Source organism: Aquila chrysaetos, chromosome 3 (genome assembly GCF_900496995.4).
Source record: "Aquila chrysaetos chrysaetos chromosome 3, bAquChr1.4, whole genome shotgun sequence".
NCBI lineage: Eukaryota > Metazoa > Chordata > Aves > Accipitriformes > Accipitridae > Aquila > Aquila chrysaetos.
Window position 1 is genome coordinate 75,978,493 of NC_044006.1, and position 19,281 is coordinate 75,997,773.

A 19,281-nucleotide genomic window follows, 5' to 3' on the forward strand; every position below is an offset into this window, starting at 1 on the left:
TAAATGTACCTATTGCAATGTAACTACGACAGAGCGTTAACAGTTATGGCAATAAACTGTGGCTATGAGTCAGAAAAGTCCCTCCTGAGATACAGCAGAGTTATCTCTACTGGGGAACTCATTGTCCAAGTTTTAAATCATCCAGAGAGTTAGTACATAACGGTCTCCAGTTTGGGAGCTGGGTATTGATGAATCCTTTATACTATATCAGCCTATTAGTTCTACACTGTGGCATTACTACCAGATGTATTAAATTCTAGGTAGACATGGATCTGTGCCTACCGGTATTCATAACCGAAACCCACCTAACTGATGTGCATCCATTTTCTGCATCCCTTTCAGAAGTCAGGCATGAAAGCTCTTACAGAGCACAGACGTGGTGATTTCTATTACCAGAGTTATATGTGCAGAGAGCCATGAGCAGAACCTGGCCCAACATCATGAGACCATAAAGCCTGACGCGTGCTTTAATTCACAGCTGTCTCATCACACACATGAATGTTGATGCCTGACTTTCTGACAGACGGTGCAAACTCCTTCTCTGATCTTCAGATAATTAAGCTTAGTTAGAGTGCAATCACATTCATGTCTCCTACATCCTTCTGGATCTTTTAAATCAAGCTGAGATGCCCTCAAGTTGCTGACACTTTAATCACCACTCCTTGTTTATGATTTCAAGCAAGCTCTAGGGAATATGTATTGATGCCTGAGTATACAAACAGCTTTGAAAAGATCTAAGAAGTCTCAGAAAATCTTGTTAGAACTGGTGAGGAGACTTCTTTAAATGTTTCTGAGCCCATTCCTACAGCCCCATATTCACAATATCAGTCCCGCTGGACTAATTCTTCCCCAGACCAGATCAGGGTACATATGGGATAATCTCATTGATAAGATATTCTCCAACTTCAAGAGGACTAAGTTAATATATAAGCCAATATTGTCACATCTTTCTGCTGAAACTGGTCTTCACAGTAGAGAACTCACAACTCATACAGCTCATACAGCTCAAGCGGTAGAGGTTCCTGCTTCGATACCTCAGCTCAGACTCTGCTGACTGCACAGGCTGGTGGCCACACGCACGAGCTGTGCACGTACACACGCACACAGCGTGTGTCATGTATGCAGCAACAATGCAATATCAACAAGATCAACTCAGGTTTTTTGCAAGTGTATTTGTAAAGGTAAAAGCGAAGGCATCTAAGTGAGCGGAGACAGGTACCTTGCGTGTAAAATGTGAGCAAACCTAGTCAACATGCCCTGTCCCTAAGCCAACGAGCAATTTGATGAGCACGTCAGGTATTTCATACCTTTCGTTCCATCAAGGCAGCCCTTGACTGAAGAGCAAGCTGATGGCTATCAGTTATAACCAACCTTAGCTTAGTATTGCATTTCTTTTAGCAGCAACTGTTGCTTTCAGTCACTGAGTATCCCAAGGACATTGCTATGCTACACTCATGCCAGGCACATCTGTGGCATCAGAGAACAAATATTTCATTAAAAACTGTAATCATTAGGACTGATTTATTCTTAAAAAAATAGATGACTAAAGAAGAATAGTCCCTCCAGAATCCTGCTGTTCAAGATTATTGGGGTAACTCATTACCATAAAGGCAGATTATTTCCCTGCCCTAAGACCATCCCCTGACTATGCAGTGCTTCTTCTTAGCACTCTGGAAAATTTTTATGGTGAAATGTGAGACAAGGAGGAAGTTGCCCTAGCTAAGGTTTTGTTAACAGGTTGTAACTCGGTCCTTGTTCCTCAAAAATTTCATGGGGATACACAGTTATTCAGCAGATACCAGTTTTCTTTGCCTGAGACATGCGATGTTTTGTCATGGGAGTTACAGGTGAGATTCACCCAACCTGCACATGGTCATCAAAAAGCTAGGTATCCAACCTCAGGTAATCATACAGGCTTCCTCTGTACTTGATGTTCAGACAGAGGCAGCTCCAGAACACTTTTTAAATCGATCTTGGATAGCTCTCATCAGACAGTATGGATCAGATGATATCAATTGCCCTTTGGGCGTCAGTTCAGACAGAGCCTGGTTGGCTCTTTTAGGCCAATTTTTCAATGGGTAAAGTCAGGGACAATGAATTACACTCAAAGTGAAGTTCCATAATGTTGGATTCTCAACCGAAGAGAACTGGAGGCAAGATGCAGAGTGAATACCTGAGCAAACACCAGTGGTAAACTGGAAGTAATCAATCCCTTTAGCTCAGTAAACCCTGTAGCAATCCCTCAAGACCAGTGCTGTGCTAGATTAATCAGCTCTGCTGAGTTTTTAGTTAGCTGATGGGCAGCATCATAGTAACACGGATGTACTGTTACAGGTCACAAGCACTCAGTTGTTACTTCTCTTAAATTGCATTGTACTGCAGCATGCAGACATGCCATGGGAAGCTTTCAGTAGAGTTTCAATTTGTAACAGGACCGGGTTTAAAATTAGGCTCCAGACATAAGCCACAAAACCACTTTTAGGAGAAAGGTTCCCACCAGGATATGCAAATCGAATCAGTTGAATTTCACAGATATTGAATTTCACAGATAAAATCTTGTGTCATTTTATACCGCGACTCCCTCCTGGACTGGAACTCATCAGTGACAAGCATTTCTCTTCTGGGCTTGACCTGACAGCCACGTGCTTTAGCACGTGCTTTATGCTGATGGGCATGTGCCACGAACCGATAGCTTCACTTACAGTACCGCAGGGAGATGTCTCGGGGATCACGGTGTCCTTTGGGAATAGCAGGAGAGGCTTAACTCTCAAAATCAGGAGTTAAACTTGCCAGAGGAGGACACAGGGCTTTCACAGTAAGACTTTAGGACCACCTCAGTCAAAGACGATGTACGTGCTGAGCTAAAAGAATAAAGGCCAGATGCGGCTCTTGGCCTGTTCAGCCAGCGTGGTGTTTGAGTCATGACTCCAACCCTAGTAAAAGCTTGTGCTGACTTGAACACATCACAGCGTTGTTATACTATTTTCCCATATTGTGGATTTGCATAAGGACCACAGTAAGGGTCAGGGTCTCTGAAATAGTGCTGTGCAATCTTGGCCCAAAAATCTGGCAATTTACAAGGTAATAAAACAAGTATAACGAACAAAGTCCTGAGTTTTTAACACAGACTCTGATCCCATACTTGCATCACGAACTTACCTGAGACTTTTAAATCAAATATAAGAGTGTCATCTCCAATTTTGCATGTGTATGTTCCTTCATCTTCTTTTGTCACAGCTGAAGCCACAAGCTTATGCAGTTTTCCTTTATCTTCCATGGTAAATTTCTTGCTGGCTGTGATTTCTTTGCCATCTTTGTACCACTTAACCATGATGTTGGCCTCAGAGGTCTCAGAAACAAATTCAGCCTGTTTTCCAGCAATGGCCCTGATAACTCCACCACTTTTCTCTTTGTTTATGAAGTTTGCAAGTGCTGAAACAAAACATAGACACACAGCACAGGTAAAGAAATGTGTGGACACCGGTAAATATGTACATTTACATCTACGTTAGGTATTCATTTATCATAAGACCAAATATGCCTGTTTAATTATGGATCTAATTACTACATTCTAATGCAGAAGCAGGCAAATTTCCAGCCTTTATAAACCATATGCCTGATTATCACATGTCCAAAAACCAGAGCACATATACAACACAGTAGGCTGAGTCAAGGGGAGAGGAAGCCCTAGGCAATAGAGCTTTAAGAAAATATCTGAAAGGAGAGGAAAGAAATGAAAGCAGCAAACTGGAGGGAAGGCAATGAAGGTTATTCAATCATTATATTGTAACCACCTGGCAAATAAATCGACTCTAAAAGAGGTTAAAATGTAATCTAGATAAATTAAATTATATTAAATTACAAATCTATACAGATATCACATAGTACTGAAATGAAAAGAAATTTCTTCCTGGAAATAAACTGGAGCATAGAAGACAAACATAAAACTGGCCCCATATAACTTGTAGCGGAATAATCGAGTCACCAATTGCCTCAAAGCAAAGATTCAAAACCCCACCAATATCCTAGCTAAAAATGCAAGCCTAAAACCACAGTCCCATCTTACTTCAGATAATGGAATTAATATTCAAACATCTTCTTAACATATTATTTTAAAACAACACACATAATCCAGTCACTTTGTTGGGACCGTACAGTCAAAGCTACTAAAAGCAAAGCCTTGATTATGTACGCGTTTTTTCCTTAATTTCAAGAAAATGCTTGCAAAATACAAATTAACAACTCTCTGCAGAATGCCTGGCAAAAGCAGTTATTATCTTTCACTGCTGATACTGTAACAAGCAGTTACAGTCCATGGTCTGGACCAGCTAAGGGTGACTCTCTCAGACTTTTGCTCCCAAGGTGTTGAGGGTTCTCCTTTAGCTCAGAGACCCTATTCACAAGGATGGACCTTGGATTTAGTTTCCTTGCTTTTAGGTACATTAGATTTCTCCAAGTCTGTAGTAGTGCGTGTAATTAGAGACAAATATTTGGTAAGGAACCAATATTCACCAGGTTAAACAGTGGCAGAGTCTGGATGCCTAAAAAATGAAGAGTGAGCTGACTTGCCAAGCAGTACACTGGTAAGAAAGGAAAAGAAAACCCCAGTCCCAAATCTCCCCAAATCTAAGGCTAAGAAATACCCAATGAGCAAATAAACAGGGAAAGGGAAGGGAAGGACGTGACGGTGCAGTCAAGGGCCTCTCTAGCTCTGGTCCTCAAGGGACTCCCTTCAATCACCAGCTTCTGGCAGGGACAGGAGCTTGCACTTGACCTCTCCAGGTCCCTACCAGCCCTGCTTTCTAGGGTTTACCAAATCTGCCTATTAGAAGCAATACCTATGGGTAAAGAAGTCATACCAGAAGCATTTAACCAGGGAAAACCTCTTTTTTATTTTTTTTTTAATTGTCTTTTTCTTGGGGCCTCTGTTTCCACTTGTTTCTCTAATCACTCATAACGGTAGAGCTTTCCCTTCAGTAGGACGACACTGCAGTCCTCCTCCTACACCCAACCACCTACGCCCATGAAGCCTGCAGGGACCGAACACTGCCGAGACCTCTACTTCTCCACCAGCGTTACTGGAACTCAGCCCACAGGTTAAAAGTTGTGGGAGGAAGAAGAGGGAGATGGGTTCATTCACGCATCGTTCACTTCCTCAGAAAACTAGAGTGAAAAATACAACCACAGCCGTCCGAAGGAGACTTCTCCGGTGTCCCATTTCGACGCAGGAGGTCAGGTGTCAGAGGACGCCTGGCACGTGGAGTCTCATGGCAGCGGAGGGACTGCCGTGATAAATGGCAAGTGTTTTTTCTTAGTGGGGCTCTTTTGGGCAGGAGGCCCAGCGAGTGACACACCTCTGGCCGCGGCTCGGCATGGTGGCATCTCGGCAGCCACGTGATGCCCATGTGCCAGACACAGCTGACCTGCTCATCAAACGACTCGTTAGCTAGCTGCGTCTGATTTACAGGAGGAACAGATAAAAGGTGGCGACGCCGAAAGGTAAGATACTGGGACAGCGTTTGTGAGCCTCACCCTACAAGGATGAGATGTAGGAAAGCTGATTCTCCAGGAATCAAGCTACAGACAGCAGATGCTTAAGTTACAGCTTGTCAACACAGATTTTAAAATAATAGCATTGATTACTCATTTAATAGTCACACTACAGTGAAAAGCACATGGAAATGTCCATCAGCTAATTCAATTAAATCTGTGGGTAGACCTGCCAACATGAAAAATGATGCAAAAAAGGCAGAGAGAGAGAGGGAAAAAAACCAAAATTAAGAGCAGCTGCCAAGTGTAGACAGCAATTCCTCCCTCCATACACTTAGTCACATTTTTTAATTACTTTTTTTTCAGCTCTCTTTTGAGTTTGCTCTTTGAGAATAACCAAGCAATTAAGTTGTCAAATGCAAAACATACACATTAGTCTGGGGCTCTGTTGTTTCTACAGAGACCAAGGAGGGCAAGAAGCCAGCAGAACATGATGATGAAGCACCTTACACTTACTCAGTGTAGAAACAGTGCGATCACTGCTGGGAAGAAGGTGAGGGTTGAGTTACGGGACAGAACACGGAAATCAAAAGGCTTTACAAAGTGAACATGCCAGTTCAAAGCAAAATAGCTACTGAACTCACCCCAGATGATGTCTGACAACAGGCTAGACTGTCCTGAAGCCAGGTTGTATACTCTGAACCTCAGCAGACATCTAGATGATACCCAAGAGGAACGGTCTGGGGATACACTGGGGCTTTTTAGCCAAAACCTGGTCCCATTCAAGGCAGAGGAAACTCTCCTATGAACTAGTTCATAAAAGCTTGCACAGATGGAAAGGCTTGCAAGAGGGAGGCTTAACGCTGTTGGTTTGAGGGTAAAGGTTCAAGACTCCATGTCTTGCTCTGGGAGTGGATGTGCCCACCAGCTAGGTAGCAGGCAGTCAGGGAGGAAGGGACTGCCATGAAAGCAAGAACAGCTGAACAGCAGGGCAGCTGTAAAACAGTACTGGTTCAAATCTAACAAGCAGGAAACACTGAAAGAAAATGACATTTTGCTGTTTGTTCTATAGAGCCTTCCATCTGAATACCTTGCAAATAGCAATGAGTCAAGGCATCCAATGTGCCCTGGAAAGGTCTGTTCTTATTCATCAGGGTATTGCCAGAAAACAAAAAAACCCTAAACAAATAACAAAAAAAATCCCATGATGCCAAGATGATCTTGGTTCTTCAGAACTTTAATCAGAGCTGAACTAGCTCTTCAGTCACTTGTCCAATATCCCATAGCAAGTATAGGGCAGACATGGGATCATGTGCGTCATGTCCTGCCCCTGTGGCTGAATTGCTTCATCACAAGAGCACCTTTTCACTACCCACCGTTCAATCTCACGAAATAACACCAAGTTCGTGTGGAATATCAAGACGCCGATGTGAGTGAAAGCGCAGCTCTTACCACTGAGACAGCGTTAGATCTTGGATTCACTCCCAAGTTCTCCTACTCTGGGAGCACAGACACTGTCAAGGCTAGATGTTGTTGAGGAGTTACCACAACTCCCTTCGCTGCCTCTGGAGCAATCCCTTTCTCTCCCTTGATGACTCTATTGGCTTAGGGCAGGAACAGGCCATTAATGCAAAGCAGCCCAGACAGTCACATACCTTTCACTGAAAGCTGATAGAGCATTTTATCCCCTTCACAGATGCACTCATAAACTCCAGCATCCTCTGCTGCAGTGTTGCGAATTTTCAGGATGTGCCTCTTCCCCACAGTTTGAAGTTCATATTTTTCACTGGCCTTGAGCTCTTTCCCATCCTTCATCCACTTCACAGTAGCCTCTGTGTCCGAAAGCTCAGCCTGAAGTTTGGCTTCCTCCCGCAGCCGAGCAGAGACTTTTTCTATATCTCTGCTCTTGTTGGTAAATCTCACTGCAGCACCTGTCAGGAAAAAGGGCTTTGTTACTTCAAGTTATATCGAGAAAACGTGTCCCTGATATGAGCCTGCTGTAGACTGTGAGATCTCTGAAAAAGTATGAGGTCCTGTTCCTGCCCTCACACTCATGTCAATACTGAGCATTTTTTTCCAGTTCAGGAGACTTGATCTGGTTTTATTGCCAGAGTCACTAAGGAAAAAAAAAAATTCATATCTTTCTACTGATTAATAATATTCTAAGCATGCTTCTGCAGAGATTTTCACCCAAGGTCAAACACATCCTTCCAGAATGAATGTCTGTTCATTACATTTTGCCATGCAACGTGGGTAGATATAGATGTTGTCGTGATTTCATTGAGGAAAGCTGGAGTACCTAACTCTCAATGCTAAATTGAGTGACATGATACTAACTTGTACATCACACACATCTGTGGTAGACTAAAAAACTCCAAGAAAAAAAAACATTCTTAGTAATTAATACTCCTTTAGTTTTGAAAGGCTCTACTACAGTCAGAAAGACTAGCCAAACCTGGAGCTGAAATTACTAGCTTAAGGTGACTCAGTGGTAGATCTGGTGACAGAATCCACTGACTGATGGCTGTGAACTACAGAAATTCATGAGCTGATGTTAAGCAGTCTAGTTAAGATACCAACCAGCTGGCTAGATCGACTCACTCTGAACTCTGTGCTGTCATGGTGAGGTCATTACCAGGACCCCACGTTAGTTCATATGATGCAATTTCAGGTACTTCCTACAGACCAGGCATCATTGAAAGCCTCCGGTCCCAGTTCTAATCATCAGTTCATAGCAACTGCCCCTTGACTGGAAGAAGAAAGGAAAGTGATGAAAATAAATACCTTTCACTCTCATCTTGGTGCTGGTCTCAACATTATTGGCAACAAATTTCACTTCTGCTCCATCATCGTTCTTGGTGACGTTCTTTATGATCAGGGTGTGAGTAGTTTGGGTTCTCTTAATGATGTAGGTCTCACTTTCCTGTAAGACTTTACCATTAAGGTACCAAGTGCCGGAACATGTCGTCGTAAGGTCAAGAGTAAACAGGGCATCCCCTCCAGGTACAGCTTCAACGGTTGTCAGGGGGGTTTTCACAGCCAGGACCGGTTCTAGGGAAGAAGAACAACACGTGTCTCTGAGACCAAAGGACACAAGCCTGCCACGCTGGAGAATAGTTCTTCCTAAGAACGAAGTTTTGGGGGTAAACAAGACATGAGAATAAAATCCTGCAGCCTTATACAACTTGCATGCACTGAAGGCAACACACTGTTGGTCAACAGGATTTGATTTCTACAGCTGCAGGTAACTGACCTCTAGCATTAGGGTAAGTCCTGTTTCTGCAGAGAAGGAACAACAGGCATATTTTACTGATTTTTTTCCCCCCTAAGATGTTTGAAGGCATAACAAGCCTGAAACACCTATGTTCCCCAACAAGTGTGTTATGTATTTAATAACCAGTAATATTCTTAGATTTCAGGAGGATCCTAAGGAGGCCACCCAGCCTACTAGTCACTTCCAGATATTCTAGGAGAACAGAGGCATGTTCAGACAGCTAGGGAAAAGGATGACACAATAACAAGGCACAGTACGATCAAAGTCTGTGCCGATATTGTCCAGTGCAATGAATCAAAGGAAGAAGCAATCCCATTGCACACAGTGATTCTATGGGCACATTGGCACCCTAGAAATAAAGTAAAACCCCCATATTTCTCCTAGTAACTCTAAGATTAAAGAGAGACTGACTGGAACTTGGTTTTCATGACAGTATAATCACCCATAAATATCTCTAGGTGCAAGTTTGATATCTCATTGATACATTGAATATTATATTATAAGTCCACCTCAATTTTTCCTTTCATACCAGGTCTAGAAGAAGCGCTTACAGGCTTAAGGTCCATTGCAGAGAGCTCTGCCTCTCACACAGCCTGATGCAAGATATTGGAATATAAGCATATTCACAGCTCTATCACAGAAATCCCAACCACTGTCACTTTGGTGATGGTCAGCGGTTGAACTGAGACAGGAGAACCACCAGCGAAGGGAAAAAGGTTTTGCTGTGCAATTGCTCTATCCTCCTCAAAGTCATGGAAGCACCTTTAGAGCACCCACGTGGCAGATCAGCACAGACTGACCCGTTTTTATGATGGTTTTGTGCTCACCAAGGTGCATGCTCCCCGGGAACTCCAGGTAGGGGCTCTGTCCATAGGCGTTGACTGCAGAAACTCTGAACTGATAGTCGGCCTCTTCCGACAGGTTGCTCACCGTGAACTCTGGGACAGGGACATGGGACTCATGGCACCTCACCCAGGTAAAGCCAGTTAGTTTCTTGCGTTCCACAACGTAGCCATCAATTGGAATGGGGCGGTCCATCTTTGGAGGGGACCATGCTAGCGTCACTGAGGTTTCTGTTTTATTTTTCACCAGAGGGTCAACTGGGGGTTGGGTGGGAGGTTTTTTGGGAGCTGCACAAGGGAAAAAAAAAAAAAGAAAAAGAAAAAAAAAACAGAGTAAGAGGTTTATGTCAGAATGGAAAAGCCATTGTGCCTTACTGAAAAAGCTTACACCAGACTAAAAGCTGCTCTTCCTTAATAAACCTCCATAACACATTTTTGTGAGATGGCAAAGACAGAAAATGGATAGAAGATGCTTTTGGCCGCATTACACAAAGACGTACAATACTCCTACCTCCACAGCTAAACATAAGTGATTTCTACACAATATTACAATTGTCTGCACAGACAAAGAGTCTACAATGAACAATTCATAGGCTTAAATTTTCAGTGCTAGATACAGACCCACACTACTTCCTATACAGCTCCTGAGCAAAGCAGGCTAACACTCGGCTTGTTATTTTTCACTCAGAAGATGGGTAAAACCACCATCAAAGGTTGTTCAAAATTCTGTGCACCAAATTCCTGGTCCAATTCCCTGGTGTGAATCCAGGCTAAAACAAAATAAAAATACCTCAATGGGATTACTCTGGCAAGATGGCACAATTCTGCCCTGCTTTCTAAACATCATTGCACAGGGATAGTTGCACTAATATTGTAAGTCTGCTGGTAGTTGCCTTCTGTCAGAATTTCAACTGTACACATCTGAGCAGTCAGGAACATAGATGTGTCTGTGAGAACCAATGTGTGGCCAGGCACCATTGCATCGAAGAAGAGCGTGGCAATATTTTGCAATGTTTTGCACAGAGGTGTGGCATCCTGCACAGCAATGTAAATCCACTCCATAAAAAGCAGCCTGTGCCAGGAGTCTGTGTCCTCCATTTCTTCTTGAGAACCTGTTCCAACCGTACACTAAAACATTTCATCCCAGATCCTCAACAGGTTTCAACGCAGAGCAGCTAAACATGGTACAAGTGGGACATTTCAGAGATAAAAGATAGACATGAATAAACAGTGCATGGGTTTCAGAGTTATGGAGATCTCAGTTGCTTGTTACCCAGGCTTGGCTGTTCTCTGCAGCCGCTTTCAGCTGGGTATCTGTCCTCTGTCCTGCTTCTGAATTTTATGCTATTGCCCACTCGGAAGGCGTGGTGTAACTTTGTCTCCCAAGAGTGATAGCTATCATTGGGGATCTCTGTTTTAGTAGTTTATGCAGAGCCAGCTTTTGGGGTTGGGGAATTAACTTCCAAAGGAAATGACATAAAGACATGTCCCCACCGTGAGACCCTACAACTGAGGAGATGTGGGTATTTTATGGTACCTGAAGTCACAAATGTATGCCTGCAGGTATTTGCATAATGAAGATTTACACTCACCCTCTCATCCCTCTTGAACCCTTTAGAGAAGGCTCAAGTCCCATCAGCTTTATTCACTATGCGCTGCCACTAATACGGTCAAGAGGCTGGGAATTATCTGGTATGCTCTAGTTACACATCTACTGATGTGGTAAAGGATTCATTTCATTTAATTTTGGCTATCTGAAAGGCGTCTGGTTTAAGTCAGTCAACCAGACTCCAACTGTAATCCCGTGAAGAACAGCACACTCAGGAGCAATTCATGCCAGCTTAAAGAAGGTGTGCGAGACGGGTGAAATGAATCGCACATTCCAGCTACTCAAGTATTCATGACTATGGAGGGAGCCTGTACAATGACCCTAGACTAAAAATCAAACTCTGGGACAACTGATCTTCTCTCTGCCTCAGTTTACCCATGTTTAAAACGGCCATAGTAACAATGCAAGATACTGAGCAAATAATATATAAACACTGCTTGCCTGATAAAAGCTATTACAACAGCCAACACCAATCTCGTCCAGCTAATTGAAAATGATGTGAACATATTACACAGGATTCTTCAAGCAGCTGATCAGATATGCATGAAGTGTAAAAATAGGAAATCTCAATGCGATACGCTTTTTCTTCTTTACATAAATAGATATATCAGTTTTTTGGGGTGCACAGTTACCAGCCTGTCAACTACTGCTGGTCAGAGCTAGATGCCAAAGGTCCCATTAGTATGGCATTAAGCTGAAAACTAGACCCTGGAATCAGATCTCTTGACCTTACCATCAGTAAGAGTAATGTAATATTTTCTTCAGAGAGACCTGTTTGTGGGAAGGCAGCTTCTTACCTTTTTCTATTCCATGAATCAACACTTGCTTCATAACTTAAACAGCGGAGTCCAAAATCAAACTGAAGTTTGTCATTCCCATTGAGTAGGTGCTTGGTTGGATGTTACAGCTTTCCAAATACCTTAGAAACTGTCACAATGCTAAATATGACACTTACCTCGTTTTTTCCTCATTTTAGCTCAATAGCATCAGAATGCCCCAACCAGGTTTAGATAACACAGCAGTTACAAACCTTTAAATAAAGATTTCTTTTTACTACTGACTAATTGCAGTTTGGAGGTGGTGATGGAAGAAAAGAAGTATTATTCTTCCCAAATAGTGACTAGAGTGGATGATTTGTTCACATGCAAACCGGAACTGCAGCAGAGCCAGAAACCACATGCAGTTCTCTGTCTTAAATGACGTCGTTTTTGCCTGGGAAATGCAGTGCCATCAAAATAAAGTTAAATAAAATTAGGCAACTTCACCAAAATTTCACTTCAGGTCCGATCTCAACTACGTTGCACCTGCTGCTACTGCTCTGTCAACTAAAACCCTCGCTCAGATCAGATGTGCCAGCTGAAGGAATTCTCCAGCCTGCATATTATATCAGTCTCCCCAAGTAAAGCTGAACAGGACAAAGATCCCTTCTTTCAGCATAGCTACCATCAATTCCCAGGGTCCTCCCAGCTCTGTCATGTCAAAAAGAGGATGAGAGAGGACACATCTTTGCTGGTCTACACAAAAGGAAGGAAACTATATTTTCAGCAGGAAGTATTTCCCCTTTTTCTTGCAGGTTTGGGCTTTTTTTTTTTAATACATATTTTACTTTAATGCAAACAGCTTAAGAAGCTAAATCAAAGTAAGATATTTCAAGTTCAACATTTGACTGGCCCTGAAATGCTTCATGCGTGTGCATGTAGATATTCCTTCACAGATGTTTTTACTTGCTAGAATGGAAAGAAACTTCATACTCTGCCAAAAAAGTTCAGGGCACCTACTTCCCTGCAAGAGCCAGCATACCCACAAGCTACCCTCATGGCTCTGTAGACTCAGACCTAGGGAAGGAATTGAATGCTGGCTAACTCTCCCCTCCAAATCCTCAGCAAAGAGACAGAGGGAGAGATAAGTGGCCCCTATTTGCTAGAAGAGGTATTATCCCCATAGCAAGAATTGATAAATTCCCCTCAAAGAAACTGATGATTTTGGAAAATGGAGGTCAGCGTGTAGATGGAGCACCCGCAGTGCTCTCTGTACAATGAAGCAAGGGGACTGCGACATATGCAACTTACGCGTTGATTTCCAAGCACCTCCCAGTGGGGAGAAGATGCATATCCCTTACCCCATGTTTTACTCAGTTATCATTTTATATTCAGTCTAGCATGAAACGAGAATGGTACAGAGAAGATACATGTTTGTGCCATGCTTTTTCCCCAGGACTCTTTTCTCTCTCTGTTTTGATCTCTCCATAATATCTCATCACACTGATGTTCAGGTTGTTGGCTTTTTGTGGCAGACATCAAACCTTCTGCTGTCTTTGGACAGCAAACTTGCCATGGTGGTACCTGAAACACCAGTGCTACCACAGGAGTACCTGCTTGCTGGGGAAGGCACAATACCAAGGCTGAATAAAAGTGAAGCTTACTGGTCACAGTGAACTGGGTAGAAGTCCTGCTTTCATCAGCCAGGAAGACAATCTCACCAGCATCTTCCATCTTACACTCTCGGATGATCATGGTATGTTGCTTGCCGGAGCATGTGATGGAGATTCGATCACTGGGTTTCACTTCTTCTTTATTTTTCAGCCATCGGATGTTCTGGCATTCATTGTCCAGCTCCACACAGAATATGGCTGTATCATTTGTGAAGACTGCAGTCTTTCGTGGAAGTTTTTTAATGATGTTCCCTTTAAATAAGAAATTAATTATGATCAGCAAACAGCAGATATTAAAGTCTCTGGCAACACTGGACCATCCAGACTACAACAGGACTAGCCAACAGCTCTCACCCAAGCAAATCATTGTAGACACTATCCAGACATTCCTAAATGAATTCTTAGGCTCTGAGTTATACAGAACAGATAATCCCAAAGACTTATTTTGGCCTTCAAAGAGAGAAAAGCAATCTTGTTTAACTACAGTCGCTCATGTTTCTAGCCTACCACGCTGAGTCTGCTGTTGGGTAAACACAAGGTATGTCGCCTTGCCAAGAACAGATTTGACAGTGATATGGCTTTCATTGGCCACATATGCTGGGAATTCAGATTAAAACTTTGCTAAAGTAGGTCAGTCTTAAACTAGACAGGTCTCTCGTCTGTCTTTGGGATTTTGCCTCCATCAAAGTTACCAGTAAGTTACATAATCAAGATGGCAAACACACCAGTCACCTGAATTAATAGAAAATAGACTGGAAAACCTCAGGTTTCTTCTTAGAGTCAACCCAGAAATTCACATGGAATGGACTTCACTTATTTGTGTCCTTTCCAAGTGACTGTGATGATTATCACTTATTAGAATAACCTCAAAGTTACAAGATGTGACTATTCACAGGAAAGCTTGGACAAAGCATCAGGAGACCGCCCCTACTGACAGATGGTGACCGGCTCCAGCCCTGGCACAGTCCCAGCGAGGCAGAAGAGCCCTCACCCAGGCAAAGCACCTCTCACCATTTAATGAGAAGCAATGCTGAACGCCTTCATACAGCAACAGATCTGGCACAGATTTCATCAGCAGGGTTCAAGACCCCGATTCTCTGCTCATCCTCTCCAAAGCTTGGCCGCACATCTGCTCGTTGCTGCCCTCAGCAGTGTCCCCGTCCTGAAGCCCTTTACGTCTTGCCAAGCTCTCGCATTCTCCCAACCCCAGCCTGCTCTCTCGAATCTTCTCCCCTCAGGGCAGGCACAGGATTCCCTCAGGAAGGCTCTGCCTCCTTTCCTTCCTGAGATCCCCACCTGGCTCAGTCACTCTCTTTTTAATGGAACATCCCATAGTACCATAGCGCAAACAAGTAAGACAAATGCCAGCTGTCCTACTGGGGCTAAACACACTTACTGTGTTTGGCTGGTCTAGACCTAACAGAAGGTGCAACAAGAAGATGTCTATCTGAACTCTCCCACGTCTCCAGACTAAATTTTCCCTTCTGCCTCCACCCATGTGCACTCTCAACTCTTTGCTAATGATACCAAAAAGAATTTGCAGAAGGATGCATGTCACCCAGCTGTCTTGCACCATTTATGTAGCGAAGAACTTCTGGTTTCACTGGGAGTAAAGCCAGGCTTCAAACGAGTCAGGCCAAATGCAATCCTGTAGCTATGACAGGTCTCCAATTCATGCAACAGGAGACGTGTCAATGATACCAGCTTAAGCATCATCAAAATCAAAACTGCAGGTCCTGAAGTTACATGGGTAGGTTCTTGCTTATATAGCAAGTCAGGGAGCTCAGAACCGATGGCCCCTTCTGCAGACATGCCTGCATCTCTGATGTGTGTGTCTACTCGCTGTGAGACGCCTACACCATACCAGGCTCTACACCTACTTGCACTTCAGTCCTAAACCACCAGACTCAGAAGACGCGGGCATGGACCTATAGCCACATTTGGCCCCTTTCTCATCAGCTTTCCAAACTCCAGAGAACACCTCCAGACATCAGGCATCTGCGGTGTGGATCTGGTTTCCAATCCAAAACCATACTGGTGCTGACTGCAGCCTGCACCACACATTGGACCATAAACCAGAGCTGCTAAGCCAGCTTCCCAGTGTGGTCAGCACCACTCTCGGAAGAGATTCACCGTAGTGTTTGCCAGACACCAGACAAGACGTGTCAGACAGGGCCAGGGGATACATCCGATGCTTGGGATCATGTTAAGGAAAGTCTACAGTGCTAGGCTACGGCTCAAGAACTTCGCCTTCTAGGAAGCCCCTTGAAGCATATGTCCCCACCAGGTGACGTATCTTGTGCAGCAACACAATCTGTCCCTGCTCTCTGACCCTGCGTCCCAGATACACCCTGGCAGGAGACCCAGCGACCCACTGACCGACCACACGTGGCTCTCCTCTCACGCCGTACGGGAGTCTGCTGTTCTTCACTGCACACATGCATGGGGTAAAAGCCGTTCACAAGGTCGAGTCTGGAGTCTCATGAATGAATCTCGCACTTGGTACGCGAGACTTGGACGGTCTGAAAGAGCAAGAGCCTTTCTCACCTTGGACAGACAACTCTGCGATGGTCCTGCTCCCTTCTTTCATCTCACAGATATAGACAGCATCATCGTCTGTGGTGACGTTCTGGACAGTGAGCCGGCGATATGTGCCCTCTTCTTCGATGTTGTATTTCTTGCTCTGCCGGAGTTTGGTTTCCTCCTTGAACCAAGCTGTCTCTGTACTAGGAACGGGCACTTCGCATTGGAAGGTGGCAGATTCCTTCTCCCTCACTTCAAGATCCTTCAGTTTTTCCTTGAAGGGTATTGAGGGTTCTTAAGAGGATAAAAACAGAAAGGAGAAACAAGAGGTTATGATGGTCTGTGGCAAGAGGTGTGCAAATAAGTTGATAGAAAAAAAATTAACGAATAACACTCCTTATTAATGATATTGATTTGTCCTGAGCTGCCATCCAAACTCATAATAAAGCCCTACTACAGCAGGTGTTCTGCTCTCACATTAAAAAAAAATCCTAGATCCCAGCAGAATTATTTTAAGGACTTATCTAAAAAACGAAGCAGTATCAGTCTGAACTGCAGTACCTGCCCCACACCACCACCCGGAGGACTTTGCTCTAATCCAAAGCAATGTGAACACATTGGTGAAGCATCAAATTAATAAAGTCTGCTCTTGTGGCCTGCTTGTCCTCTAGCGTGAACACCTCTGCGTTGCACCTTGCCACTAAGTGACACCAACAAAATCAAGGGAAGGAGCCACCCACCCTGACTCTACACATAGCAACAGCCCCCTCACATCAAAGTACAAGCCCTTAGAAGTAATCATGCTACACGTGGGTAAATAGCAAACAAGCCAGCCATAGGGAGAGGGCACAGGGCAGCAATTCTAGGTGATTGTGAGCAGCTGAGCTGGTCAGCTGGTGCAAGAACCAATGTTTTAGGGGTCTTGCAGCAGAAGTGAGCTCAGTGGAGTGATCTGAAAGGGCACAGAAAGGTGAGAGGTGGCTGTGCACAGAAGGACAGATGTGGGCGAAAGCACAGAAGTAGCTGATGGAGGAGTTTTTTGTTTTCCCCACCAGCATCAAAGGCTCTGTATCACATTTTGTCAATGACAGTAAAGGAACTAGAGGCAGATCCCAAGTCTCTTGACTGCCTCTGCTTTCCTCCAGCAGTGGGGCTGCAGTGCTCTGGCTTAGGGAGAAACCAGAGCGTAGACCAAACATGCAAAACAGCTGCATGGCAGTGAGGGAAGACATTTTAGGAACAGAACAATGTTTAATTCCAGTGACAGCTGCACTGTGAAATCATCCTGATAGCCCAGCACTAAACTGGAGAAAGGGGAGTTGGGCAGCCTGTGGTAACAGCCACGGGACTGGTGCCACAGTCATATCACGGACTCGGATCACCACTCATGCTTTGTGAGCGATCGTGTCTTGACATGTACCTTCATCTTCTAATAACTACTGCACCAGCTCCCAGCCTTTTTTTTGTGACTCCATTCTCCCTCTCCTTGACCACACACACTCCCAGGCTGGTAATGTCATGTGGTCACTAGCAGTCAGTAATGCCAACTATTAGTCTAAGAGTCAAACAGGAGTAGACTGGTCTTAGATTTATAAGCCCATGCCTGCAGTGGCACATCCCACTCAGATTCACAGTGCTCTAGAGGTTGGAGAAACAAAAATCAAGGCCCTCAAACATCCCAGATCCAAGCTTTGATGTCCAGGAGCCTCCGTTTTGTAAAATTCAGATCTGGTAGCTCAGCGTCTGAGTCCATCACCTGTCCCCTCCTGCCCCACCATTAGGACAGGACCTGCTATGGGAGCAGTGCTGTCGTTGATCTGGTTTGCTCTTTTCTGAACTCGAGCCCTAGAAACTCACGTGTGCAGTTTTGCAGGTCCTTCATTCCCCCCCTGGCACAGCCACGACTGCAGCTGTCACATAAAGACCTCCAACCATTTCTAGCAGAGCACAGCCTGCATAGAGATACCAGACCCTAAGGGCTTGACAGGACACCTGGAGGGAGCAATGCTATCTACTACCTTGTGTTATCCTGAGAGTAAAACCTGACTGGGAACCCATACAATACCTTTAGGAACAGGAAGGTGACTCTAGCTCACCATGTCGACTTGGTTATTTTCTTAAAATATGTTTTGCATTAATGCACCTCAATTCAAGGCAAGTTGAAGTCTTGCCTTGAAAAGCCTTCAGCAACGGTTACGCACACCTGCTCTGCCCACACTCTACGTGTTAATTATCTTTTTTCTTTAACCAACAGGCAACTCAGAGTCCTGCCCTGCAATCAATCACCTCTGGAAATGCAATATCACCTCTGGAAGTGCCCCATGTAGTCAGGGGGAATGAAACAGTTGTAATTCTCATGCCATGGGAACAAGCAAGAGGATGAGATCAAGAAATCATTAATCAGAAGGGTGCCAGTCTGGTTCTGACAATGAGAACACAAAGACATGCCCAAGGGCCAGAAGAAAATATGAGATGCACCTGAGAAGCACACAAGTGTATTCTCATACTTGGAGCAACTGGCCATATCATTAACCGCTCTCCCTTTACAGTCACTAAGCAGTATCTAAAGTTAAAAGAAAAAGAAAGAAAAAAAAAGCTGCTCTAGGAAAAACCTCTTAAATGTACAAATGTTGGTTGATTGATTTTATGTGTGTTGCAGTAACAGCACTGCTTTTCCAGGCAGGGAAAGTAGGTGCAAGGCTATCTTTGGCAGCTTGGGGTCACAGATATCCTCTGAATACAACTTTGCTTTTGTCCTACTGACATGTGCACACATGTCTTATCTCACTCTGAATGGAGCTTCAGAGAGACAGCAGCTGATAAACTGAATCGAAGCCTGGGATTCACCCAGCCCACTGCTTTTTTTGTTTTGGAGATGTGAGAGAGGCTCCAAAACCCACCAGCCTCCTCTTCCTGAATATATCTTCATGCTCTTTGCATCATCTAGCGTGTACCTGGTCAGATAGTAGGGGTTAATTTTGGAGAGGGGACTACAGAAGGACCACAGGTCTCTTTAGAGTAGGCATCCCAAATAATTCATCTGGCCCATAGCCAGCCCCCTGCCCAGGTCAGAGAGGTGGCCAGGAGGGAACAGTGTCTCCAGCTGATCAAC

The 19,281-nt window shown here is 44.2% G+C and overlaps 1 protein-coding gene across 27 annotated transcripts in view; it reads right to left on the reverse strand.

The window, feature by feature from the left end:
• OBSCN (obscurin, cytoskeletal calmodulin and titin-interacting RhoGEF) overlaps positions 1-19,281 on the reverse strand; it is a 194,343-nt gene that overhangs the window by 160,054 nt on the left and 15,008 nt on the right. For all 27 annotated transcript variants that reach the window (XM_030007899.1, XM_030007913.1, XM_030007905.1 and 24 more), the window contains exons 3-8: positions 16,194-16,463; positions 13,638-13,898; positions 9,592-9,894; positions 8,275-8,541; positions 7,146-7,421; positions 3,160-3,432 (exon numbers count right to left, since the gene is read on the reverse strand). In XM_030007899.1, coding sequence (XP_029863759.1) covers positions 3,160-3,432; positions 7,146-7,421; positions 8,275-8,541; positions 9,592-9,894; positions 13,638-13,898; positions 16,194-16,463 — 1,650 coding nt within the window. The remainder of the gene's footprint in view (positions 1-3,159; positions 3,433-7,145; positions 7,422-8,274; positions 8,542-9,591; positions 9,895-13,637; positions 13,899-16,193; positions 16,464-19,281) is intronic.